Source organism: Anguilla anguilla, chromosome 6, assembly GCF_013347855.1.
Source record: "Anguilla anguilla isolate fAngAng1 chromosome 6, fAngAng1.pri, whole genome shotgun sequence".
In the NCBI taxonomy this organism is placed as follows: Eukaryota; Metazoa; Chordata; class Actinopteri; order Anguilliformes; family Anguillidae; genus Anguilla; species Anguilla anguilla.
In genome coordinates this window covers 19,343,769-19,370,538 of record NC_049206.1, presented here as the reverse complement: position 1 = coordinate 19,370,538, position 26,770 = coordinate 19,343,769, and the positions used below count along the sequence as shown (strand labels likewise).

Genomic DNA, 26,770 nt, shown 5'->3' with positions numbered 1-26,770 from the left:
CCATTTAGAGTTCAGCGACAATCTAATGGGATGTACAATGAACCCTGTAGACTATAACATACATTACTCAGTATATGGCTCACTAGTGAATGGAAGGATTTTTCTTCTTTCAATCCAATGCACTTTATTGTGAAGAAACATTACCCTGAGGTGCACCTGCTGTAATTTATTCCCTCATAAACAATACCCAGGCATCTTTAATGCAGATGCATTTCATTGATGATGCACTTCAGTGCCCACATGCATAGAGACTATCGACATGAAGGGAATGTGTGTGTGTTTGTGCGTGTGTGTGTGTACTACCAGCAGGGAAAAATAAGAAGTCTCCATGAGTCACAAAAATGAACAATTTGTCTCGACTGAACAGAACCATGCACTGTTACTGTAATAAAAGAAAATCTTAGATTCAAGATCCTCTACAGCATATATATTGCATCTGGCTGTGATGTGTGTTTTCATACCAATGTCACTGCCTCTAGGGCCTACAGAACAAAAGGACATGGTGGCTTTCTAGGCCAGATAGCACTAATGGTCCTCCAATTATTTTAGGTTTTCCAGGTCAGCAGTTCTCCCGATCGAAACCTCTCGAGCCTAAGACAGTTCTTTCAGCTTGTTGAGAAGCCTTTGCATCAAAAAACCATAGAAGCACTTTGCAAGAAGATTGAGAAGAGCTGTTTGGGCCATGCTTTGCCATTTTTTTATTATTTTATTTTTTTTATAGGGGTGGGGGTATAGTTGAGACCAAGGATGAAATGGTATACTGGTATGACGCTATACCACAATATTAAATAATAGAACGGTAATCTCCTAAGTTAAAAACATACCATGCTATACATGATGACATCTAGCAGCAAAGGTTTAGCATGAGTCTTTACTAAAATTTAGCATTTATTCTGTAACAACTGAGTTGGTGGAGCAAGGCTTTTTTCCCCCCTAGTCTATCAGGCCTCACTGAATTTGACAGCTCTTCAAGTGTAGCTAAAGTAGCTTGGTTTGTCACTATTATTCAAGCATACTTGATGATTCACTTTACATAGACCCTCATGTTTTTCTCCCATACATAAGTTTGGAAGGTTTTAAAAAGATATGGTTGTGACTGAATGCAGAAAGACAATCAAGGCTAAAAAACCATGACAACCTCATACTGTTACACCCCTATTTGAAATCAAATCATGCAGCCAACATTCCAATTGGCCCAAACCACATTGAAATTAATGTTAATTTAATCGCTGACTTGCTTGAACCAATAAAAACATTTTAGTCTTCAGTGAAATGCAATGACACTGAGTCACTGACAACATGGCAGTTCTGCACATTTTAGAGCCTATTTAAATCATCTCTACATTTTGCATCTTTATAAAGATTCTTTTTTTTTTAGTAGGTGAACAACGAAAATTACCAAATAGGGTAAGGAATAGTGAGTTGCGCACCCACATAACCTATGGAAGAAAATGGCATGACACTACTTCTGATGCAGCAAATTGCCTGATGCAGCAAACTCGCAGAAATCATCAGTATATAATTTGATCAAATCACTAATATATTCTCAATAATATTCTCACTGCCATGGTACAGCTGATATTACACTGTTAATATTTTATATGAATGTCAAAAAAGCCAAAATTGCACTTTCTCTTAAATATCTTTGAAACAAATTGTATATTAATGACAGCTCAATGAAACCTATCCTTATTTGTGATGAAAAAGCTTTGCCTTAGGGAAAACATTTGTAATGTTGAAGGTTATAGGTCATATTGCCATGATTATTACTGCGTTGGCAACTGCCCTGAATGTTGGCTGCACATCTGCAACAAAGATTAGTTTGTTTTTTTGCCAGAAGAGTGCTCATCCGACTCTGTGTCCTTTTCAACAGATAGCTGTTTTGAAGTATAAACATGGATGGAACAGGGGGTGGGTGATGGTAATAACACCCATACAATCCAAGAAAGATGCTCTGAATGTGTGTGTGTGTGTGTGTGTGTGTGTGTATGTGTATGTGTGTGTGTGTGTGTGTGTGTGTGTGTGAGAGAGAGAGAGAGAGAGAGAGAGAGAGAGAGAGAGAAACCATGGCAATTCAAATCCTCACATTAGGATGTAAATTAACCAACACCAGTTCAGTTTAAACAACACCCTTTATCCACATTTTGCAGAGTTTTCATTTAACTTTGCCTCTTAAATTGTTTATCACTTGCCTTAAATGTGCAGAGAAAAGCTTTTGCTTTGTAGAAGACTGGTCAAATTATGCAATTATGTCAGTAATTTCAGCTGACTGAAAAATTACGTTTTGAAGATGGGACTTCAAAATACAAGCTCTAGGTGCATTTTAAAAATTGGCATCCTCATTTCCTCTTTCCCTTTGGTGGTAACTGAATTCTTTCAGTATAATACGCTTTTCATTTATGAGTTTCAATCAACTGAGATCCATATTCTATTAAACAACTATATTTATGTTAACCTGAAGGCTATAGTACTCTACCTAAATAAGTTTGGAGGTGAGCACATTTAGCACATTTCAATTTCACATACGGATTTAATATTAGTGTCAAATTGCTTTCTCTCTGAGATTTGATATATTTTTATTTCCATTCACCAGCCATTCATTGCAATGGCTGGCTAAATCTCTGTCTACATTTTCAATCACCTTTTAGACAATATAAGTGCTGCATGGTACAAAGTTGATTGAAAAACACACACAAACACACACACATGAATGCAAACAACATTCTTTAGTATGACACTTTTCAATTGGACATAGATTTTCTCTTAAAAGCAGCACATGAATATTAACTAAACGTTTCTGATCCTGAAAGCAAACATGTTTTTTGATTTCCAAATACAAATATAAAATGTAAATATGTATGTGTGTGTGGATATACAATGACAATTATAACAAGTATTATAATAAATACTTTTTAGTAACAGAGAATAAATACAAATTTTCAATATCCAAAAGTGCACAGAATTGTTTTGTTCAAGAAAACATTAAACTTTACAAAACTACATATTCACATATCTTTCATATTCAGAGCGAAGCAATACTGGTGTTTCTGCATTCAGATGCTCACAGACATAGCGAAAAAAATCTAATACGGAGTTCAACAGGGTCCATATGTACTCTATTAACGCCATATGAACTATACAAACTCCACAATGATGTCACTTCCTGTGCAGAATAAGGAGATATGTGGGTACTCACTCTCTTTCCAGGAGGACCTGGTGGGCCAGCTTCACCAGAGGGACCAGGGGGACCCTAAAATATGAGAGAAGGATGAGCTCTGAGGGTTCAAACTCAAGCATACTAGGTAGACAGACTGGTTCATTGATATGTAGTCCATGGTGATAATCTCTTGATCAGCATGAGGTCAGGAATACCTACTGACTATTTTGTCTGCCAGTGCTGCTCTCTGCTTGCAGGGACATACATAACATGCCAAGTGCTCATTTTCAGTCATTCCATGTAATAATAGTAATTTCCCCTCAATTTTTAGTGTATTAATTATGCACTGATGTGTACTTAAACCACAAAGAGGTACAGTACATGAAAGGTGTTTCTACTAGGCACAATTGGCTTTTTAGAGTATTTGTGGGAATGCTAGATGGTGTAGTTGCACAATTCTGTAAGTCTAAATGCCTACGTAGGACTATAGGCATAAGAAAGTGCATGCTAAAACAACATTCCTAGATTGATGTGGAAACAAACATGAATCACATTGGAGATGCTTCTTATTTACAAAATATGTCAGATTTATGATTTAAGACATTTTCTAAGTGCGTGTTAAAACACATTTTAGTAGTCATTGTTTTCTTTCCACAATGGAACATGATAAAAACACAATGGAGTTTTTATCTAAGGTATGGTTCTAATGAATACCTACCAGGATTTTTTGTGAGGTGAAACCTGGTTTTAGAACTTTTTTTGAGATAACTCCATTTAAGTGCCAAAATAAAATACTGCTTTTCCATTTTTGCCTTTCCAGATGAGCTAACAGATAATGAATGCAAGCCAAACAAATTAAGATGAGAAATAAAAACCACAAAGATGGATAGAAGTGCTCAGAACTATTCCGCTGGAAAATGGGTGGATACTGAAACTTTATATTGCTAATTAATGGGAAATGCATTTCCCAAATCTAAACTAAATTATAAAATTATTATTACTTTATTCAATACTTTCTATGATCCCATTTTCTAAATATGTATATCTGATTTATGTATAGCTACTGTTTATTGTTATTCTATTAAAGACGATGAATTCTGCATTACTGCTGAATTCATTATTATGATTCAATTCAATTATAGTCAACTGATCTGAGATAAATATTATATATATATATATAATATATATAATATATATATATATATATATATATATCCCTTAACAATAAGTTGCTACTACTGCATTGATTCCGTATAATATTATTGCAATATTCCTGTCCCTTTTTGCTGACAACAGTAGTCCAAAAGGAATATTTTTCACCTTTGCCCAGATACTTCCATGTTGTTCAATAAACTAATTTGAGTCAACCCAATAGGGGGTGTCAAAAACATTTTGCACTGGGCTAGTAGCAATGTTTGTCTCCCAGACAAACATTCTCTTTGCCTTGATGCAAATGTATTTAAGAGAGAGACAGCAGCTAATCAGATTGTTCATACAATCAGATTACATAAACACGCTAGAGTTTGTCAATTGTGATGGTGAAAATTGGGCCCTAAATGTCACAGTCATATATTCTGACTGTGACTGTGAATGTGTAGTACACTTATGGCAATGTGGCTGATTCAGCCATTGCTGAATTTAGCACTTTATGAATTCTATCAAAAAAAGAAAGAAAAAAACTTACTGGTTGACCGGATTCTCCATCGTCTCCCTTATCACCTGCAGCCCCATCAACTCCCTGGAATAAAAAAATTTAAAAATAAATTTAAAAATGAAATCTCATCCATAGAATGAACATCAATTCATTAGCAATTTTTAAATTATTTATTCTTTATGATTTCTTTGCTCCACAATTTGGAATCAACGGTTGTTTCCCTCCAGTTACTCTCTAGTGTGCTGCCCCACCTGCACTCATTCACGAAACACACCACGGCCCAAAAAGCACAAAATGGAGAGAAATCCCTTGCTGAAGACAAATGGTAACCTACAGGTGCCTGGTGAATATCTCGGGAGTACATAATGCTTCTATAGACTCCCAAGGTTACAGAAGCCAAACTGTCATTAAAGTATCTTTCCAGACCATGCCACTGTGGAGCACCTATTCACTCGTACATTTCATGAAGCTCGACTTTGTACAAAGCCAAGGATATTCTTTCAAGATCGCGTTCTAACCCGGGTCCACATCACATCAACGATGAAGATGAATTGCTTGTTCACTCAAGGTCCAGGGTCATTACAACAGATATATTCTGTCAATATTTTTTCAGACAAAACTTCAGATTACTCATGATTTCCTCATTTTCAAGACCACGTTGAAAATACTGGTTGTGGCAGAAAAGCACTTGTAGATTGAATTGCATTGCAGTTTATGCACTATACTCACAGCAACACCAGGCTCTCCAGGAGGACCAGGATCTCCAGGGAATCCAACGGGACCCTATATAAGATTGGTACAATAGATTGAGAACTAGCATCAGTCACAGAATGACAGTTTTGATTCAACCTAAACACAGGCAATATAGCCCTAACAATCACTGTTTTGTTAATACCGTTAAATAAAACACACCAGTAATTATGCAGTATTTCAATTTTGTTCAAATATTAAGGTAAATTCCTGCATTTATATTGGCTAAAATGCACATTTTCGGGGGTTCATTGAGTTTTTAACCTGTATCATAGCTGAAGCACTCATAAGAGTTGAATTGTTGACCTTTACAAGTGTGGATGCCTTTCATAAAACTTCAAGCCAGGTAGAGTCATGCATCTGTTTACTGTACAATAAGACTTAAGAATGATTGGGTACGGAACCCTGAAATGGTGCTTAAATTCTTCATTCACTTAAAAGGACTCAATTCTGGGGAAACTTGGGTAACGTACAGGGTTGCCTTTGGGGCCGTCGTCTCCAGGGGGCCCTTTGGCTCCAGCGGGACCAGCAGCTCCAGGTGGACCTGCCTCTCCCTTATCTCCTCGCTCACCTCTGGGTCCCTGCAAATGACATTAGGGCCATAAATATCCATGGCACAAAATAAACATAGGAATAATAAATACCTATACATAGCTATTTTAAAGCAGTGCACTCAAAGCACTACTGTATAAAGCAAGACGTCAACAGTGAAAACGCATTGCGAAGAAAAATAAGCTCAGGAGAAAGTGGAAAAAAATGCACTTACATAAATCTGGATGTGGGTAAAATGACTGAAATCTAGATATTTACATGGATAGTCCCATCCCCTTGCAATGGTTCCAAGCATAGGTTTAAAGTACTCTAAGTAATATGTCAGAAGCATTATAACTAATAAAGACCTGCACAGCATGCGTTGCAAATATCACTCTAATTAAGGGTGCTAAATTGGATACAAGCCCTGTCTAAGAGCAGACAGGAACAACAGCGTGCTGAGGGGCCTCTGCAGTGGAGTAAACAGTATAAATATAGGATCTGAGACAGGATACTGTCAGCCCCATTAAGGAGACACTCTTCCACTCAATGGCACAATGGTTCCTTTTCAATCAATAGCATGGACTCTGCACGTCCATCAGTCAATTAAAATGATAGAAACAGCACATTGATATAATGTGACAGACAAGCTTAAGAATAACCCAACCCAACGCTGAGCTGACCGTACAGGACCCTTCATTCAGACAAGATTAATGACAATGTCAAAGTGAATTACTTTATATACCAGCCTACACACATGATAATATATCAAAAAATATAAATATTGATAATAGCATCTCTCCTCTCACAGGCACTTGACATATTGTCTGCTGGGCGGTGATAAATATTCTGCGATACAGCAATTCAAACAGTATGAGAATTTTCATGAGGTTCCTAAAGAACATACCAAGTACAGTCCACAAGAGCCTGCAGTGGTGGTCCTTTTAGAGTGTATAAAATGGGTAGTTATTTGATGAGCAGATATGCGAGTTCCCTGCTACGATGGAGCTTGGCAACAAACAGGAGGCTTAATTAGAAGCGCAGCTGAATATTAATCACAACCCATTTACACGCACACAGTAATACAATGGCAGCGTGACACTTACTGCAATGCCGGCCTCCCCAGGTGGTCCAGGATTACCAGCTTCACCGTGTTCACCCTGCGGAACATTACATTGGTCACGTCACCACGGTAATCAGACCTCATCAGAGCCTAGCAAGTGAATAAAGGCTGTTATGTGGAATAATTTTGTAATCATGGGTATCATTAAAATACAATTACACAACACTTTGTTTTACTGCTATTAGCTGCTAATTTGTGCTATTTCAGTATTATGTCATTCCAAATTCAAACCTCAAACTAGCATTGAATCTTTTTTGTTTGTTTGCTTTTACAATATACATACATTTTCTTGACAAATTGCTTACTTTTCATGAATTATACACAGAAAAGAACCCAATGCAAATGCAGCCATGTCTTTGGGGACACAATATTTGATTAAGTCACCGCCCAGAGGCATTAGCACAGCATGGCTAACTTTCAGATGTCAGCATCAAACTGGAATATGAAGCTGGAATGAGGAAAGCTTAAAATGAGCGGACTAGCTGACTGGCCACCGTTGCATGTCAAACAGGCAGCAAAGCTGTGACAGTGGGCTCTGTGCTGAACCAATTAAGGACATGGGGATTAGCAGTTCACTGAAGGAAAAAGAAATGTTGACAAAAGGATAAAATGTGACATTAAGCCAAGGCATCCCATATGGACACGAGTATACACACATTGCCATCGGCATTTTGCTCTCCCCATCGCTAGTTTTCACTGACGGATTCCTCTTGGACTGGATTTCACTGAACGCAAAAGAGAGACCGTAGCCCTCTCTGACCTTACTGTTGTACGCTGCCATATAAACACTCCTGATGAAGTGGTGTACCCCTTCACTTTACAAGTGGATTTTAAGAATAATGTTGGACTGCATATTGGCAGAAGTGGGAACAAGCTTTTTTGGTACAATCAGCATGATGATAACGCTCCATGGTAAATTTAGCAGGAATAGTGCCACTGCCAGACATGATATTATGGCATGAGGAAGGTGGCCAAATGGCAGTAGAACACGAGTGGTGTTGATGGAAGTGCTGCAAATTAGACATTAATTATGTCTGGGATTTTGGCTCAAAACAAGGCCTGCTGCTGAAATGAACAAACTCTTTGAGACAGGAAGTCCACACAGCAGAACTGTGGGTTCGATTTCCAGGTGAAACCCAGCTGTTGCTAGAGCAAGGCACCGAACTCGAATGACTCCAGTAAATATTCAACTGCACAGCGAGGGAGCAAATTTTGAACAAATGAATAGCTGCAAATAAAACAAATGTAGGACTAGCATGCCCGATACCATGATGGATGGTTTCCAGCCTGTGTAAGGAAAAGTACAGGCTTCAACTATGGTGCAGCTTCCAACAGATATTGCTTCACGGATATGAAGAAGACTCTCACCTTCTCTCCCACTGCTCCCACTGAGCCCACACCACCCGTGGGACCTTGTGCACCCTGTCAGTAAAACACAAAACAGCATGAGGCAAACAAACAGTAGACAAGTTTATATAAAGCGAAATGTAACTGGCAAATACATTAAGAGTGAAGAATGTCAGTTAAATGAATACGGTAGACAACAAACTTAATAAGAGCATAATGCTATTGCATATACACCTTGAAGAAAGGTAAACACCACTGCTATACTTACATCAGCTCCGCTTGGCCCCTGAGGACCTCTTGGGCCAGGGGGACCAGGTGGACCCTATGGGGAAAAAAACAATTGCAGTTTAATGCGCTGGCTGCACATTTCCCATGTCCCATATAACCAACTTCTATAGTGGGGCAGCATACTGTAACTGAAATTAAATGGTACTATTTTGAAGGTGCTTTACTGTAAACCACGGACACTAACTGTCAGTAAGTATTACAGTGACAGTGCTGTTTCACAACATGTGGCCAAATCGCAATGTGTTGAAAATAGTATATGTGGATTTATATATACAATTGAAATGTCAGTGAAGAAAATGACACAAATGCAATAAAATATTATTGTATTATTATTCTGTTTATGAGTATTATTCTGGATCCATCCACTGGTTTCTACTGGAATATGTTTTGATTCTCAGATTTATATTTTCCATCATTGTGGCTCATACCTTCTGGCTGGGACATGTGGTCTTCATTATCTAAAGCGTTGAGAACCACTGCACTGCAGTGAAGTAATATTAATGAGGAACTAAGAGAGCATGTGCAAACAGCTGTTCTTCTGATTCTAAAGGGGCTTCATTTTAAACTTGAACAGGGACAAATAAGATTATACCAGGGTATGCAGTAAAGGCAGTGTAGTAGAATTTTTGCTTTTAAATGTCCTCTCCAAAAGTAATGAGATACATGGAAAGACATTGGAGAACTTGGAGCACTCAAAATTAGGTGAAGTTGGCTCATGAAACACTGATTTCCAAGCTAAGCAACTTGCCAAAAAAAAGGCCAAATGATGTGTGCAAAAAGATGAAAATGAGCCAGAAAAGAAGACCAATTTATGTGTTCTCACTGAAAAAAGAAAAGATCTATAACGAAATTAAAGAGGAAATATATTCCTCTTTTACTAAAGAGGAATATAATTCCTTGCTGAATGGATGAATGACTTGATGTAACTTGTTCAACGATGGCAAAAGAGAACTTTGCACCAGCTGTCAGGACAGTGATGTGCATCTTCATATGGAGGTTTTTGTTAAAATAGGGGAAACTCACCATCGGTCCCACGTCACCATTCTCTCCCTTTTCGCCTGGTGGTCCAGGAAGACCCTTTGAGGAAACAGGAAGTTACAGTAAGTGCCAGGAAGCGGTCTTTTTGTTTTGAGTGAGATATTTATGCTTTTTTTTTTTTGTCATTATCAGTTGCTATTTCATTGGAACTGATAACATATATCTTATCAGTTTGAAATTACATAAGTAGAATAGAATAACTTTTTTTTCCTGGGGGGGGGGGGGGGGGGGGGGGACTACAGGGAATTATATGAAATGAAACTGCAGTAAAAGTGGTTAAGAGTCTCAGCAAATCGGTTGCAGTATTCCACGGACTGAAGGCCAGGGTTATTCTGCTTAGACCCGAGAAGATTTTTATTCCTCTCCAAGCATCTCTCATCTGCCCCTCTTGCAACAGATTTTCAAACTTCTCTTTATATGTCCTCTTCACCTCTTTGATTTATTTATTTAGCCAGACCTGGATGAGTTTTGACTCCTGATGCACTCCTTTCCTTAATGTTAAGCTCCTTTGTAACCCAGGGCTTGCTGTTTGAGAATGCCTTCAATGTCTTTGATGGAACAATAGTTTCCTCACAGAATTCTGAGATAAGAAAATTCCAGTTCTCACTTGATTTACAAGATGTTGCAGTTGAATCCCTGGAATATGTTAATGAATGGTCTACAATGATAAATTAAACTGGAATCTGTATGGGTTTTTAATTCATTTTGAGGATATTAGATAAATGCTCCTTGCAAGTTAACACTGCAAGTTAATTAGTCACATGGTGCTCTAAGTCTATTAGCATTCAAAGTATTTACTGCATAGTTACTGTATTTATGTGTGATAAGTAAAGGAAAACAAAAATCACTGTGCAAGTGAATTGAAACAGGGAATGGAAGTAAGGCAATCATAACAAATGGCAGTAAAGCTAGTTGTAATATTCTATTAAATTTGCACATGGTGAAAAAAAAAACTGCTGATGATGACACAGTTAAACTGTTAATGCGCTTAGTAATCTCACATAATAAATGTTAAATGGATTTTTCTTATCCGTTGAAGATGCTGCCATTTTATTTTGCATGCAGAATATACCAGTTTTAATAAAAAAGGCCTTCATTACACACATTTGGGTGGTTTACTTTTGGCAACAATGAAGTCACTTCAAATTCATGATACAGAAACACCACATTTAAACACTGATTTTGATGTCCTAAAATACGGCTGCACACACTGTATATTGTTTCTTGGAATTTCAGTTAAACACTATTTTGTTTTAATTAAAGGGTAAGCACCACATAATGGCATCCCTCAACGATATTAGACAAATTCATTTTAGTCTAGAGGTTTTTCATTAAATTAAGCTGAAATTGTTATTCGTATGGCTTCAAATTTGAAAAACTGATCACTCCTGACGAAAACACCCAAAGACACACTGGAAGATTACTCATGTGATGCGTGACACAATAAGTAGAAAACACACACATATCTGCTATTACACCTTTCAGTTGAAAAGATGACAGAAATGGACAGCATTTGGTAAAAAAATGACAGAAATGGACAGCATTGAAATATCTGATTCTGAATCAAAGCACATTATCAATGACTCAGATGACTCGGATGACTGAAGAGTCTGCAGAAGACATAATCCCTGATTCTGATACCGCAATACTACTGTTCAGCTTTGAGCCAGAGGTGATCGGATTTGAGGGATTCATTTTGAAGCCAACAACCAGAGTACTTTCTGGGAAATTCACTTTTCCTAAAATAGGACTACTTCTTCCATTTGGCTGGTGTATTTCATTTTTTATATCTGGTGCTTACCCTTTAAATTAAATTAAACTTATTAAATTTAGTCTAAAATTGAAGATAATTGGAGGGAAGAAAGATGAAACAGTTAGAGCTTTATTAAATGCACAGAAATATCTGTCTCTCAGGAGTTTCGGATACACACATGCCCACACATGCCCCACAAAAACACACAAACACACAGACATACATTAATGCACATACTGTACACCCACCCACATACATTTCTTTATTCTCCTTTATACGGAAATAGACAGATGCAAGTGCATAAACACATTAAGATGTGACAGACAGAATAACTACTCACAGGCTCCAGAGTGCTTGCCGCAAACTGTGCCACAGAGCCCAGGATAATTGTAGGTTTGAGCCTGGGCTACGCTCCTAGCTGTTTACAAAAATGAGTTGGTCAATTTGCTTCATTCCACCATTGTTAGGACGGTAAGAATATGACTACGGTTTTTTCAGGTAACCATGGTAGTAGTTCCTCCTGCAGTACTCAGTGGCCTGCAGTGTGTGAGTCAGTCACTGCCTCATAAGCAGGCGTCAGCGTTAACCCTCCTCTGATAGGCTTTAGCTCTTCTGTAGTACTGCATGGGTTGCAGTGAGTAAAATAATTCACAGCCCCTTTAGTTTGTTACGCATGGACCAATGGAATGGAATAGTTACATAAAGACTCAATTTCCTTTAAAATGTGGTAACAGGTGTTCTAAAAAAAATGCACACAGAAAGACTGTGACATTTTCTCATTGAAACAGATACTCAATCTATATATTCTTGCTTGTTGGCTTTTAGCCTTAACTATTAAAAGAAGCCAACAGCTGTATATAGGCAATACATAAAATTACGAATAGTTACTCCTTCACTCCTCTTTAAAAAACCTCCAACTTTAATGTGCCTCCATTAAAGATCATTAATGACTACTATAATTACAATGAATGCTACATATTCAATGGAATTCAGCCTATTTGAGTTGGAGGTTAGCCAAATCGATTAATGAGTGTACTTTTAGCCCAATTAAAAGTCTGTTGCAGTGAAGGACTACAGATTCTGATCTAATAGCAGCTGCGGTCTGTGAAATTTCATTATAAAATGACTTAAGGATCACTTAATGGCCACTTCATTCAAGGTAATGCAGCAAGTGTTAGGTTTTCTTTCATTCACCTTACATATGACGGCTTGACCAGTAAATGTGACATTTTCTCAGTCTCCAGTACTCCACTGCATCATGACCATAGTTCAAATGGCTAGTGCATGATAGTCTACCAGTTAATTATTACACTAAACCTTAATTAGCAAAATATTGAATTTCTGTGGACTCACAGTGGTCACGCGTCTCAATGCTATGTAAAATTTCTTCTTCTGGTAACCTACCACACCACAACCCCATGTTTTCTGTGTAGTTTGTATGCATGTAGGTGCGTTCAGTGCATATCTGTATGTGAGTGTGTTCATACTTGTGTATGTGTGTAGGACTCACCTGCAATCCGATGGGGCCTGGGGGACCGGGGAACCCTCGTGATCCTTCATCTCCTTTCTGTCCAAACATGCCCTGCTGACCACGGGGTCCCGCCTCTCCATCAGCTCCCTGTAGCACAGAAGCAACGATTAGCTGCCAATCACGCTGATGCACGACATGTCTGATCACATCTGCACTGGGTTGGCTGCGTTTCCTGGCAGATGCGAGCCGAAATTGCGCATTGTGCTTGATAGTGCAGACCTTACAATGAATAAGGTGCTTACTGCCTGGAAGCACTGGAGCTTTGAGTCAATTTCAATTCAGATTCTCTTCATCATAATTGTGTGCAATGGTCCACGAGCCAATATTCAAGGACAGTCAATGCTAAATGAAAAATGACCATTACGGCAATTCAACAACATTAAATGTTGTTCTGAGCCATCTGCAGAATCAAAACTGCCACAGTATACAAGGCAATAGAGATTTGGCAGCTACTGCTGATTGTGTATATCTCAGAGTTATCTAGTGTATGCAGTAGTCCAGTGAGGAAGCTATAAAGGAAACAGCCAAGCTCATAATAATAACAGAACCCATGCCCTGGGGTGAAGACACCTAGCATGATTCCACGATCCTGAAACTCTCTGGTTTGCCAGTGTGACTCCCTGATTTAGCTGTAGCCGTCTGACACAGTGCGGCAGGTGTACCTGTAATATACTTATTTTCAAAAACGTATTCTGTGCATTTCAGGGCATAACCCTTGCTATTCATAAAAAAGATCATATTTTTTATTTGAGCTGGAAAATCCAATCATTTTTATTGAAAAATGAGAAAACGCCCTGGGTTACACAGCATCATTTTTGAGAATGAGAGCACTATGAATTGCCTCATTCATTTTATTGTTCTGTGTTCCAGATCAATCTATCACTTTTACTAATAACAATTATATTTATTTAATATTATATATTAATTTGAACTGAAAATAGCTTGAAGTTTTTCTAAAAAAAAAAAAGCCAATAAATTTTAGAAAAACATGGCAAATACTGTCCAAATTTTAAACATATACGACAGGCGATGCAAAGTATCAGGGAAGTGCTGAGAAATGAAATGAAATTTTCAGTGGAAAAATCACACAGGGTTTCTGTATATAAAAGAGCCCAAAGATATAGTTGCACCCAAGGGACATGAATTGCCTGGGGTTACAGTGAATAAAAGTGAAAAAATAAAAAATAAACTGCTGTTTAATCTTATTCCAGACTCAATATGAAGAATTCTCTGACAGAAAGATGCTACTTTATTGCATAGATTTGCATACAAAGTCAGCCAAAGAGTTGGTGCATAAAATCAAGCATACAGCCACGGATTCTCCACAGACAAACATTGGCAGTAGAATGGGTCATACTGAAGAGCTCAGTGACTTTCAACGTGGTACTGCCATAGGATGCCACCTTTCCAACAAGTCAGTTCTTCAAATGTGTACCATGCTAGAGCTACCCCGGTTAACTGTAAGTGCTGTCATTGTGAAGTGGAAACGTCTATGAGTAACAACAGCTCAGCCACGAATCGGTAGGCCTGACAAACTCACAGAACAGGTCCAATGAGTGCTGAAACACATCATCAAACAAATCATCTGTCCTCTGTCGCAGCACTCACTACCGAGTTCCAGACTGCCTCTGGAAACAACATCAGCACAAGAACCGTTTGTCGGGAGCTTCATGAAATGGGTTTCCATGAACGAGCAGTCATGGTATGGGGCTGTTTTTCATGGTTTGGGTTAGACCCCTTAGCTCCAGTGAAGGAAAATCTTAATGCTACAGCATAGCTTTCTAGAGAAATGTGTGCTTCCAACTTTGTGGCAACAGTTCGGGGAAGGCCCTCTCTTGTTTCAGCATGACAAGGCACAAAGCAAGATCCATAAAGGCATGGTTTTTTGCATTTGGTGTGGAAGAATTTGATTGGCCTGCACAAAGCCCTGATCTCAACCCCACTGAACACCTTTGGGATGAATTGGAACGCTGACTGTGAGCCAGGCCTTATCGTCCAACATCAGTGCCTGACCTCACTAATGCTCTTGTGGCTGAATGGAGCCAAATCCTCGCAGCCATGTTCTGAAATCTAGTGGAAAGCCTTCCCATAAGAATGGAGGCTGTTATAGCAGCACAGGGGGGAGACCAACTCCAAATTAATGCCATGGTTTTAGAATGAGGTATTCAACAAGCACATATGGGTATGATGTTCAGGTGTCCAAATACTTTTGGCCATGTAGTGTATATGACAGTCAGAGGACAGAGGAGTATAATTTTGTGTACTAGGATGTAAATATTTGGCTTTGGAAATGCCAACAAAGCATTCTGAATTCAACTGATATTAAAGCAAGCGATGCAACACACAGTTTCTGGTCTGTTGACAGGAGAAGAATAAACAAATGTGAAGCTGGATGGGGCAATGAACAGATACTCACCGCAGGACCAGGGGCACCAATCACACCCTGAAGACCAGCTGCACCCGGAGGACCCTGGAAGCAGCAAACAGAAGAAAAAAAGGTCACCCTGTGCTTAACGCCCGTGAGATTCTGGCCTACTCACCTTTTCTTGTTCTGTGAAAACAGGAGAGAGGACAGTCTGCCCTTCTTTTGTATTTTTTAACTTTATTTGGACAGGTGGAAAGTAGACAGAGTGACAGATACAGAAGGGATCATAGCACAGAAAACCATTTTTTTCTTTTGCATTTTTAAATATGTTCCAGTTTTACAATAAATGTACCACAGCTCAATAACTCAGCTTTTTGGTGAAAATCTGATATAATGATGGTGGATATGTATATTTCCCCAGCATTACTAGTTAAGGAAAAAAATATGCCCTTGGGGTGTTACAGTACCTCTGTTTGCACTGCATAAAAAAGCTCAATGCAGCAATTGAGCTGAAGTTGAGCAATATACCTCCTGAATAACTAATCAACTGGCAGGTAGTTGTGATGAGGGTACTAAAATCAGCCATGTGGTGTCTGAATGTAAATTACCTTCTTATTTAAAAAAAAAAAAACGCCCAGAGAAATAGTGTATTCCAGCTCATGTCAGCTTTAATGCATGACAAAGTCTTGCATTGCTATATTAGCTGTAGACAGCATTTCCTCAGTGAAGACTGTGAACATGTGTAATCAATGCTAAATGCAGGTGACAGCAGATGAACAAAAGTTAAGGGAAATCACAGGAGGATTATGGGGAACCAAAGCCTTTCTGGAAGCTTTGAAGACATGATTGACCAAGCGATTAACAAACAAACGAAACTTAAAGGTGGCAACACGAGGGACTCACATGTTCGCCCTTGTCGCCTTTGCTTCCCTTCTGACCCGGCTCACCAACTTCTCCCTTGTAAAGACCGCAAAAAGAGTTTTCAGTTCGTCATGACACACTTTAAATATATTTCACTCTTTCATATCACATTTAACATTACTGTGCTATATATATCACAAGAGAGACATTCATTTCATCGTACCACAAAGGCCCTGGGGCAAGGGGTTGGTTTGCTATTAATTGATTTTCTGGCCGGCTTTCTTTATTTGACTGGTGCCAGTATCGATGATGCTATGTTCTATATCCCCAGGAGCGATGAAGAGTGTGGCAAATGCACAACGGTACATTTCATTTTACATTAGCAGGGATGTTGATTTTTTTTTCTCACAGCCTAAGGCTACCATAAACTGACACAACCAACAAATACAGCTGTGTGTCTCTGGCATCTCAGATACTGTCCATATTTCACATGGCTCATAAACGAGGGTAGGCGATAAAACGTCAATAAAACACCAACACTGTTTCATTTTTATATCTCAGTTAATGAGATTTTATGTCACATTTGGTTATGATGATGGATGGCAGAGGAACGTGTATCTATGGTACAGATGTTCTGAATGTCGGTCTGTGATGATGATGGATCATGGGAATATTTTCTGTATTTCTATTCTTAATGCAGAAAGCGTGTGAGCAGCTGTTTTTGGGCCTAGTGGTGTGGAAAGGCTTACCTTGTCACCATCCTCTCCGGGTGGTCCTTGAGGTCCAGCTGGGCCAGGTAGACCAACGGGGCCCTGGATACCATCACGGCCAGCTGGCCCTGTAGGACCTTTCTCACCCTGAAAAAAAGAAGGAAAAATCATTTATATATTTACCACACTGTATATATATGCAGGTACAATGGTATATACACACACATACAGTATATACACATGTATGTATAGTATAAACCACCGAACATTATGGTCCTATTTCGAATGAAACCTATGGACAATATGATTTTGACATTTAATATTGGAATACAAAACAAGTGTTCCATAAACAAATACGCATATTTCAAGATAATGATAATCCAGCATTAACGGTGGCTAGTTGTGATGGGCCCCAAGGGATTCTGATTTCCAAGTCATGTTAATTGTATGAATAATGGAACAAATGATGCACTTAATCATTTTATTCATGTTTATTTGTTATTCACCTCCTCGGGAGCCATTACAATTACACATAAATCAAGCCGTGGTCAAACTCAAGTGGGAAGTTAAGTGCCCCAGATTTGAAGGCCTGCCTCTAATGGGGAGAGTGACATGCGGACGAGCCAAACGGGAACTTGGCGTTCAGCCAGGGCGTCGGTACTCACCGGGCCGCCCTTCTCTCCTGCTGGGCCCGGGGGTCCCTGAGGGCCTGTGCGACCAGAGAGACCGATTGGTCCTCCAGGCCCGGCGGCTCCTCGCTCTCCAGGAGATCCCTACAGCAGAGAAAACATCATCACAACCCAATAAAGGCTTCTGGAATCAGGCTAAGCATGTTACGCTAATGAAAAACACTGCTCAACTAGGCTTCTTCAGCCAGAGAACAAGCTCTTGATTCATAGTCTGGTGTTGTGTGGAACTCCCAACATCAAGGAAACATTGTAAAACATGATTGGTTTCATGGTTTGTAAGCACCACATCAAACATTGCTTTGGTGCTATTAAAGTTCCTCCTGGAGCCATCTGTGTTAGCTTAATTTTCTTCCCACGTTGTGTAAAAAGTCTAGTCTTAGATACTTCGCATGAGGTTATGGATGTCTGACTCAGACAAGCGGGAAAAAACGGTGGCAGCAGGTGTGTGTGTGTGTGTGTGTGTGTGTGTGTGTATGTGTGTGTGTGTGTGTGTATGTATATGTGTGTGCACGCACCTGTAAACAAGTGCCATTATGTAGGATCATGCACACATACTCGCCAATATGTATATATACATTACCAATGCAAATAAAAACAAAGCCTTTCATGAACACACACATGTATGTACTCTTTACGCATTGAAAAAAGGTGCATGCTGCTTATTCGTTGGAACACACACATAGACATGCACATGTGGGCAATACACACGCTCACAAACATACAAAAAAAAAAAACACACACACACACACACACACACACACACGGTTAAAAACGGCCTGTGGGAGACAATCAAGGTGCGATTCTGAAGCGATTCCGCCTGTGAGTCAGAATCTCATCTGCCTCTCGAGGAACCGCCTGGCTCACGGAGGCCGATCTCGAAACAGATCACTTCTGCCAGACCTCAGAGCTCGGAGCCACAAACAGAGAACCATGTCCCGTCTGCCAGCGGGGCGTCCATAAAAAAAAAATTCAATTGCTGCTTTCCGTGGACACCGATGCGAGCTGTTCGACCTGCCCACAGAGCCTCGGTGATATGATATACGAGTACAAAAAAATCTTTTCACGTGAAAGAATGTCTTCATGACATAACACCGACGCTTCCTGAAACATACATACCGTTCCGTGGAATGCCTGTCATTGCGCTTTCGGTCTTAACAACGAGCGTTTATTAGAAGGCAACGGGCTCTATTTTCAGGCTGGTGCTTGGTGTGTTGCGAGCCGTGGCGCTGGCGAAGTGGTGTTTTCGCCATTGGATTTTGACGTACCTCAGCCGTTTTGGTGACAATTTGATAAAGAACGAATGCTACCAGCGAAATTGCTATTTAAAGACACTGCACCTGTTTCCTTAATTTGTTTTTTGGCAGACACTCAGAATAAAATGTCAAGAAATACCAACTGAAACTCAGATTCAAATAACTCAACATTAGAAGAGGGACTGGAATTTACACTTTCATAAAGGGTAATAAACTGCCTTCTAGTGCTTGAATTTTTAATTGTATGTTGCAGCAAATGGCAGGGCCCAAATTATATCTGTCCCTCATGACTGAGGAAACAATTCCATGCCCCCCCTCCCCCTTTCAGGCCACCACATACATTCTCACAAAAGCATGCATGCACACACATGTGAACACACATGCACGCACACAAGCAAGCACACATACATACACACACTTGTGAAAATCTATGTCATCACCTTGGCTACCACCATTACTATGGGGTGCATAAAGCTAAAGAATGACTGTTGCCTTCACACAGAGACAACAAAATGTGATGGGTTCATTACACAGCACCCATATGGTAATGTGATCCCCGTTGGACTAATCAGGGAACTGAAATGATCAGCTGTCACATTAAGGCCACCTGTTTTAAGGAGATCTAGATGCCCTCCCCTCTCCTGCAATGCCAGAGCATTGTTCTCACAATGTGGCTAGGTAACCATGGTAACTGGGTACTTACAATGGGCCCAGGTGGACCTTGTGGACCCTCTCCTCCCTTCAAGCCAGCTGGACCCTGAAAGAAGAGCACAGAAAAAAATTTAATTAGGGGGGAAATTCATTAACGAAGACAACAGCACGTCCTTGCCACATCTGCTGAATTCCATTTCAATTTCTGAACAGTGCACGTTTCAAACTTAGGCATGCAAGACCCAGGATTTGATTTTTAAAAACATTCACATACCAACCCAATTAAAGTTGGATCTGATAAGCATTTATGAACCAGCCTAACAAGACCTGCTGACTCTCTGCCTTACAGTGAGCATAGTACTACGCATGAAAGCAGGGAACTAAGATCCTGGGACTTCCTGAAAAAATGTATTTCCCATTTCTCGAAAAGAAGCATAGTCGGCAAAATGATTGTAATGGGGATCCATTGTAATGTTAATGCAAGGTAATGTAATGGGGATCCATCTTTACTCTTTAGAACTACAGTTACAAACTAAGAAAGCAACACTCAATTTGTCAAAGTTAAGGACAAATTGAATGTCGATTAGATGCAGGCCACGGTTGCACTGCTCTCTTTTGTCAATGGAAAGCTTGAGCCACTTCTTTTCTTGATGTTAACACCCCTTTGTATTTCCTTTTTGTTTTGGCCAGCTTCCTTGTATTAATACCGTCAGCCGGCAGCCCCAGAGGAAGTACAGAACCAAGCAAGACCGAGACAACATATATTATGCAAATATCACTCTGGGCCCCTTTGTTGCATATAGAGGGTTACAGGACTACAATTCCCAAAGAAAGACAGGAAAACTGTCTAAACCTGGCAAGAGTGCAGCACTAGTGTTTCAGCAGCAATAAGTAATGACTCATGAGTGATTTGTGTAGTACCTGAGCTGTAGGTAGAGTTTAGAATCTATCCTACAATCCCTGCCCCTTATATCAAAACACCAGCTCCTGAATCTGGCCCACACTGCCCTTCTCTTCAATACCAGCTCAGAATTTTACCCATAATCCCTTTCTGTATACTCACAACACCAGTTCTGAATCTCTCCTTTGGTCTCTGAACCTCTCCAATGCTCTCCTGCTATACTGTGTGTACAAAAATGCTAAAACTGCATTCTGTTAATGATGTCTTGGACATTGTGTGTCCGGGTTCATCACCTGTCTCCCTGGGCAGTCACTATTAAAAAATGGATGAAGTAATGAACTAAAACACCAGGAAGGTCAACTCCTTGAAGTGGCACCTCGCTGGACCAGGGTCCAGTAATGCGGCCTTGTGGATGTGAGAGGTGGTAAATTATCCCTCCACAGAACAGCCAGGGCTGCCTCAGCATGACCCGACCTTGGGGATTACCGAAGCAAACACTGGTGCTTCCCATCCATCCTAATGTATTACTGGTAGCAGCTCTGATTGTGCAGTACAACAAAAATAATGATAACTGATCCTAGATTAGACCCTGTTTGCTTACTACTGCCAACCAAATGATTTTCTAAAATGACCTGATACACTATATGTTATGTACTTAATGGTTTTCCATGATGGTGACATAAATATGAGAATGAAACATTCTAGTTAAAAAATGTTAACTGATGCTATGCCTTTATTTGTGAAATTAGACTTAACTTACTTTGCATAGCAGTGCCTCCAAGATGTCAAATGTGTATGTGATGTTTTTTAACTGCACCATACCTTTAAAATCGTATGATGTTTGTGGAAAGGGTTCCTTACCATGGCTCCAGGAAGTCCTCTCTCTCCAGGGAATCCTCTTAGACCTGATGGGCCATCTTTCCCAGTTGGTCCCTGAGGACCTGGATCACCCTAAACAGACAAGGAGGACACCAGAAAGGTAAGCCTAGGCACTCACAGTAGCATATGATAATATGCAGAGGAGAGTGACCAGGAGTGACCAAACTCTCAAGGAAAGCAAAGGGTACCCATTCCAACTGATGCAGCAGCTACCTGAAAGCATTTTCATCCGTCCTTCCTCTATACTTGTTGGACTATTGGGCAAAGAGCCAGGGATATGGAGATACATGAATAAAGCTACCTCCTTGATAAGATTATTTCTAAAATGCACACATCTTTAGTCTTGGGAGTTGTCCAAAGGATGGTCCTTTGATAAGATTTACCTTGATAAATATCTTCAGCTTGTGTGCTCTTGTGTAGGTGATTTAATAGGATGAGCGGTCACTTTCACATTTGGGGTCGGGGTTATTGGGGTTTATGGGGTTGAGCAGACCAAAGAAGAGCCATCGGGCAGACCGTACTGTACCTTTGCTCCCTCCTTCCCAGCAGCACCAGGTAGACCCTGCTCACCAGGTGGACCAGAGGGGCCTGGGTGACCTCTCTCCCCAATGGGACCCGTCTCTCCAGTAGGACCCTGTTGGGCCACACCATGACAGCGTAAGTTACTCAACATCAAGGCATGAATATACAAAAAATTACAAGAATTCTAATTCCAGCTTAATTCCCATTTGGTTCTGAGGTCACGTACCCAAAAACAGCATTACAATCTATTTACTGCTCAGAGCACAGAAAAAAATTCTAGACACGCTGCATACAAATGTACATGTAACAGGTTCTGTATTTTGTTTGAACATTGCCAACTTTCAAAATAAAATAAACATACATGAACAACCACAATTCTACAGAAGACATTTAAAGACAAATTTTCTGATAAAACATTACTGTCTTGTCTTGCGTCATTTCATCTTTGATCCGAACTGGACTTAAAACTACAATTACTACACAGAATGGCAAAAGTCTGCTTCCCCTTCGATTGGAAGCAAAAATAGGAGTAATAATAATAATAGTCTTAAACATTAATGATGCTGGCTAAAGGCAGAAGAATGCTCATTCAAAATAGCTCACAAACTAAAATTCTAAACAATAATAGCAGCAGAAGAACTAGCCCAGGAAATTAATTCTAGGACCATAGGACTGGGACTGACTGACAAGACATCAGCCATGCCGGCTGCTTAAACCTAGCATTCAAGATGTAGAGATTAAAGAAAGGATTTAATTCAGCTGAAAAACGATACTGTCAATCCTAATTTAGGTTACTGATGCAAACGAGTGGGTTAGTTAAGCTCGGCATCATTTTATAGCCTATATTTTGTAGCTGTTGTGGTGATCATTTTTGGCATAACAAATGAGACTGCAATGTTGGTGATGTTCATCATTTAAATGGCTTGTTGTTGTGTCAGAAATGTATGGCTGTTTACACTCGACTGGTATTGTTCACTGGTTCAATTGTTAAATCAGACTGAGCTATTTATAAACTATGGAAATATATGCAAATAATAGAATATTATAGTCATTCCCCCAAGGACTCCGGGTTGAGAAACACTGCTGCAGGACATGCCTGCTGGGCTTGAACCAGTGAGGGTGTGATATTCTCACCTGTGGTCCCACCACTCCTCCAGGGCCTGGTGGTCCAGTTTTGCCTTGGAAACCCTGTAAAATGCCAAAAACCAAAAATTTTAAACAGAAAATAAAACAAGAATTGCACTTCTTTTAGTAACCAACTAATCTCTACATGTATGCATTACATGGCTTCAGACAATAACAATCACGTGTTTATCATGTTTTAAAAAAGATAATGTTAAACTTATATCATACACACAATTATATCTGTGTTTCTTCACTGAAACTCCACTAGGCATTCTCATTGTTTAGCAAGACAATATGCCCAAAATAAAAAAGCTTGCAGAGCAACTATACAGCCAAATTGTTTTTATTCTAAAAGTGAAAAGCTAATAAAGGGATGGAATTCTCATACAAATTACGTGTAAAGAAGGTTTATGTGTAAGATCATCAATCAGAATGAAAGACAAAGCAGCCGCAGCAGAACCGGTGGTCTACAGGCTGGCCGGTTGGCTGCTTAAATTACAGAATGCAGTAGGAATCAACTGTGACAGAAATCATTCTGCATAAGCAAAGCCGACATTATTCCCCGCCTGCCGCCGCCTCGCCGGTGCGATCGATTCCGATATCCAAGGCTTGTTGAGCTGTTTGCCGGCTAATAAATCAGGCATTATAAACATCGATTTGATGCCCCATTAGCATGCAGGAACTGGACTGAGCCAGCTCTGAGGCTAAAAGATCGTTCGGTGGAGGGGCAGTGGATGGAGAAAGACTGTACAGCAGCCAGTGTTTTATTCAGGCTTTTAGCATGGGTGCTTCATCTGGGCAGTCTGTAGTCAACAGTGTGAACACAGACTGGCAGTATACTTTGATTGTAATGGACTCATATACTGTATAGTTCCTCAGTTTCCAAGAATGATTCCATTGAATTAATTTTATTAGTTTTCTCAGTTCTATTTACTATTTGACACTGAGGTAACTGTTTAAAACAAGACATATGTGCAGCATATTAACCAACAGTGGAGAACTCTTTTAAGATATACTAATGTTAATATCAGTTTAAATTCACTGTTACATGGTGCTGTTATGAAACATAGCAAATAATTTACTCCAAAGCAGTGCAGAGGTTACTATACTGTCACTCAGGAAGTAAAAAGGGAATTCTTCATTTCATTGTGCATTACCAACACGTTTAGCTGATTAAGTGGCTACAGCCTGACTGTGCTGGTTGAACAGTAGATACACAAGTCATGTCACCTGCTGGACTAGAGGTTAACAAGAAGCGTCTTTGCTGCACATATGTTTGGAGAATGTCTGAGGCACTCTGCACTCTCTGAAACTGGCAGATGACAAAGTTCTCATACCCAACAACAAAAAAAAAAATTTTAAACAAAATAGATTATATTTTTAATTATCTTCTTTGTTACGTACAATAATGTATGATGAGTCCAAATTTTAAATCCAAAAATAAAAATAATGCAAAATATGCTCTATATCATACTAGTTGTACATGTCCAGATGTAATTTATAAATTGGTGTCTCTTCCATATCTACAAAGGACTGGCCATCCATGTGGTATATTGGCAAATTGTAGCTCTTGTCAGTGCAAGACTAGGGCTTTCTAAAAACAATGATGAATGAAATCTTTTCTACAGCCACTTCAAAGGCTCTTGATCTTATCAGGTCTGCTTGCACGAGAGCAGGAGTTCAGTGCTCGGGAGAGATCAGTCAGAAGAGTGAACAACAACATGGTTTTAAGAGCGTTTCTCTCTCAGACACGTCGGCCTTTGGATATAACACGACAAGCCACCTGAGGCTGTTCTACAAAGATGTGTGAGCCAAGGGGGAGCATTTGGCTGCACATTGACTGTGGTTGAAACTCACTGCAATGTAGATGTTTAGCTATCTTCATTTGTTAATAATACACTTCATGAAAATTCAAATGCGTACATTTTTGTTGGAACTATGAGGCACACATGGCTTTCTATATCAGTGATACTGATGGTTACAAGTGGAGAGAAGTTAATTATGGCATGAGAGAGAAAACAAAAGCAACAACAAAACGACAGGACTGAAAATGGATTGTGCCTTTTCTCATGATTATGCTTATAATTGTGAAAATGTAACCATGCTTTAAACCTGCGAAACCTGCAATTATAACAATGAGTCATCTGAAATTTCTGTAAATATCTAAAATGTCCTTTACTGCTTGACAAACTGGCTGGTCCAGTAGAAAACTTACATTAAACGTGAAATAATATCAAAAGCCTGCAGAAAGTGAATTATCCCCTAAAGTGAGACTCATGCATAAATGTGCTTTCACGTATCAATAAACAGATATGTTGTCGTCCTACTACAGGCTCTGTGATTCATATCTGCCCAGGTGAGAAGAGTTTGGGAGTTGGGTTGAAACGGTACAGCAAAGTTTTCTGGCTCACTGACAAAGGCTGGACTGCAATTCTGTACGGGAAAGCTGAGAGGAATGATCCAGGTTCACTTACAGTCTCTCCTCGTTGTCCTGGGTGACCAGGCAGCCCGTCTTTTCCGGCTGGTCCCTAAGATCATTCAAATATCACACAATTACCATGCAGCAGTAATTTGCTGTACTTATCTCTCACATTTAAAACAAAAAGTTACTGACGTACATTCACACAGACAGAAGCTACAGTATAATGCCTCATTAATGCAAAGTCTTCTCAGAGGCCTGATATAGCATTGTTTAGCAAACAAAAGGCATCCCATCACAGCAGACTAAACTTCAAAGGCTTTTTCTCCTTAGAGAAATAGATTCGACTGGGCTGCACAATACAATGAGTTTGGCTAAATGTCACCGATAAGAACTAGCGGGAAAAAGGCATGTCAATCGAGGATACTTACAGGGGGTCCCTTTGGTCCTGGGAAGCCGACAGGGCCCTGGGGTCCTTGAGGTCCCTAGAAAACACATAAAAGTCAGTTAGTCATGCATTCATAAGGCTGCTGGGTGGCTCATCCTGTTAAGGCACTGTTCTTGTGTATGGATGGCCACTTGGCTGGGATGCCAGTGCCTCCTCCTTGTACACCAGCGACCCCCCACTGGTCAATCGTGCACCCACAAGTCTGCATCTTAAACTGCAAATGAAGCATCTTCTGATTCATGTCTGCGCAAGCTACCAGTGTGACAAGAACCAGCGCCCTACATCACAAGCTTTGGAGGTAGGACATGCGTGTCTGAGCTCTCCCAAATTGACAGCAGAGGCTGCAGCAATGAGCAATGATAAATATAATTGGCCACTCCAAACTGGGAAGAAGAGAGTGGGAAAGTATAAAAAGACATGCAGTTATAAACAGAACAGTCACGTGGTTCTTGTATCACCCTGATATGGAAACTAATTATGTGTGTTCCATCCATGGAACACGTGTATATTTCTTTAGCTAGGGTTCAGTACAGAAACTTCCAATGCCTCTTTTCATTTGGGGGTCTTTGGTTCTCAGTTCAACACAGAATTTTTTTTTAAAGCTCATAACTACATTTTGCCTAAACTGAAAAAAGTCAGAAACACCATTTCTGTACTTGCATATTCATTTTTGATGACAAAATATGTAAAAGTAGTCTTGTGTTCCCTGAACATGAGTGGGGGAGGTGTTCCTGACGCTGCATACACAAGAAAATTTAAAAAACCCTTTATATTT

At 39.8% G+C, this 26,770-nt stretch overlaps 1 protein-coding gene across 2 annotated transcripts in view; it reads right to left on the bottom strand.

The window, feature by feature from the left end:
* Nucleotides 1-26,770, bottom strand: part of LOC118230272 (collagen alpha-1(XI) chain-like) — a 105,035-nt gene that overhangs the window by 8,980 nt on the left and 69,285 nt on the right. For both annotated transcript variants that reach the window (XM_035423139.1, XM_035423140.1), the window contains 19 exons: nt 25,979-26,032; nt 25,603-25,656; nt 23,138-23,191; nt 22,008-22,115; nt 21,464-21,553; nt 19,754-19,807; nt 17,774-17,881; nt 17,148-17,255; nt 16,441-16,494; nt 15,589-15,642; nt 13,152-13,259; nt 9,874-9,927; nt 8,831-8,884; nt 8,584-8,637; nt 7,199-7,252; nt 6,035-6,142; nt 5,541-5,594; nt 4,842-4,895; nt 3,197-3,250 (listed from right to left, as the gene is read on the bottom strand). In XM_035423139.1, the coding sequence (XP_035279030.1) occupies nt 3,197-3,250; nt 4,842-4,895; nt 5,541-5,594; nt 6,035-6,142; nt 7,199-7,252; nt 8,584-8,637; nt 8,831-8,884; nt 9,874-9,927; nt 13,152-13,259; nt 15,589-15,642; nt 16,441-16,494; nt 17,148-17,255; nt 17,774-17,881; nt 19,754-19,807; nt 21,464-21,553; nt 22,008-22,115; nt 23,138-23,191; nt 25,603-25,656; nt 25,979-26,032 (1,332 nt within the window). The remainder of the gene's footprint in view (nt 1-3,196; nt 3,251-4,841; nt 4,896-5,540; nt 5,595-6,034; nt 6,143-7,198; nt 7,253-8,583; nt 8,638-8,830; nt 8,885-9,873; nt 9,928-13,151; nt 13,260-15,588; nt 15,643-16,440; nt 16,495-17,147; nt 17,256-17,773; nt 17,882-19,753; nt 19,808-21,463; nt 21,554-22,007; nt 22,116-23,137; nt 23,192-25,602; nt 25,657-25,978; nt 26,033-26,770) is intronic.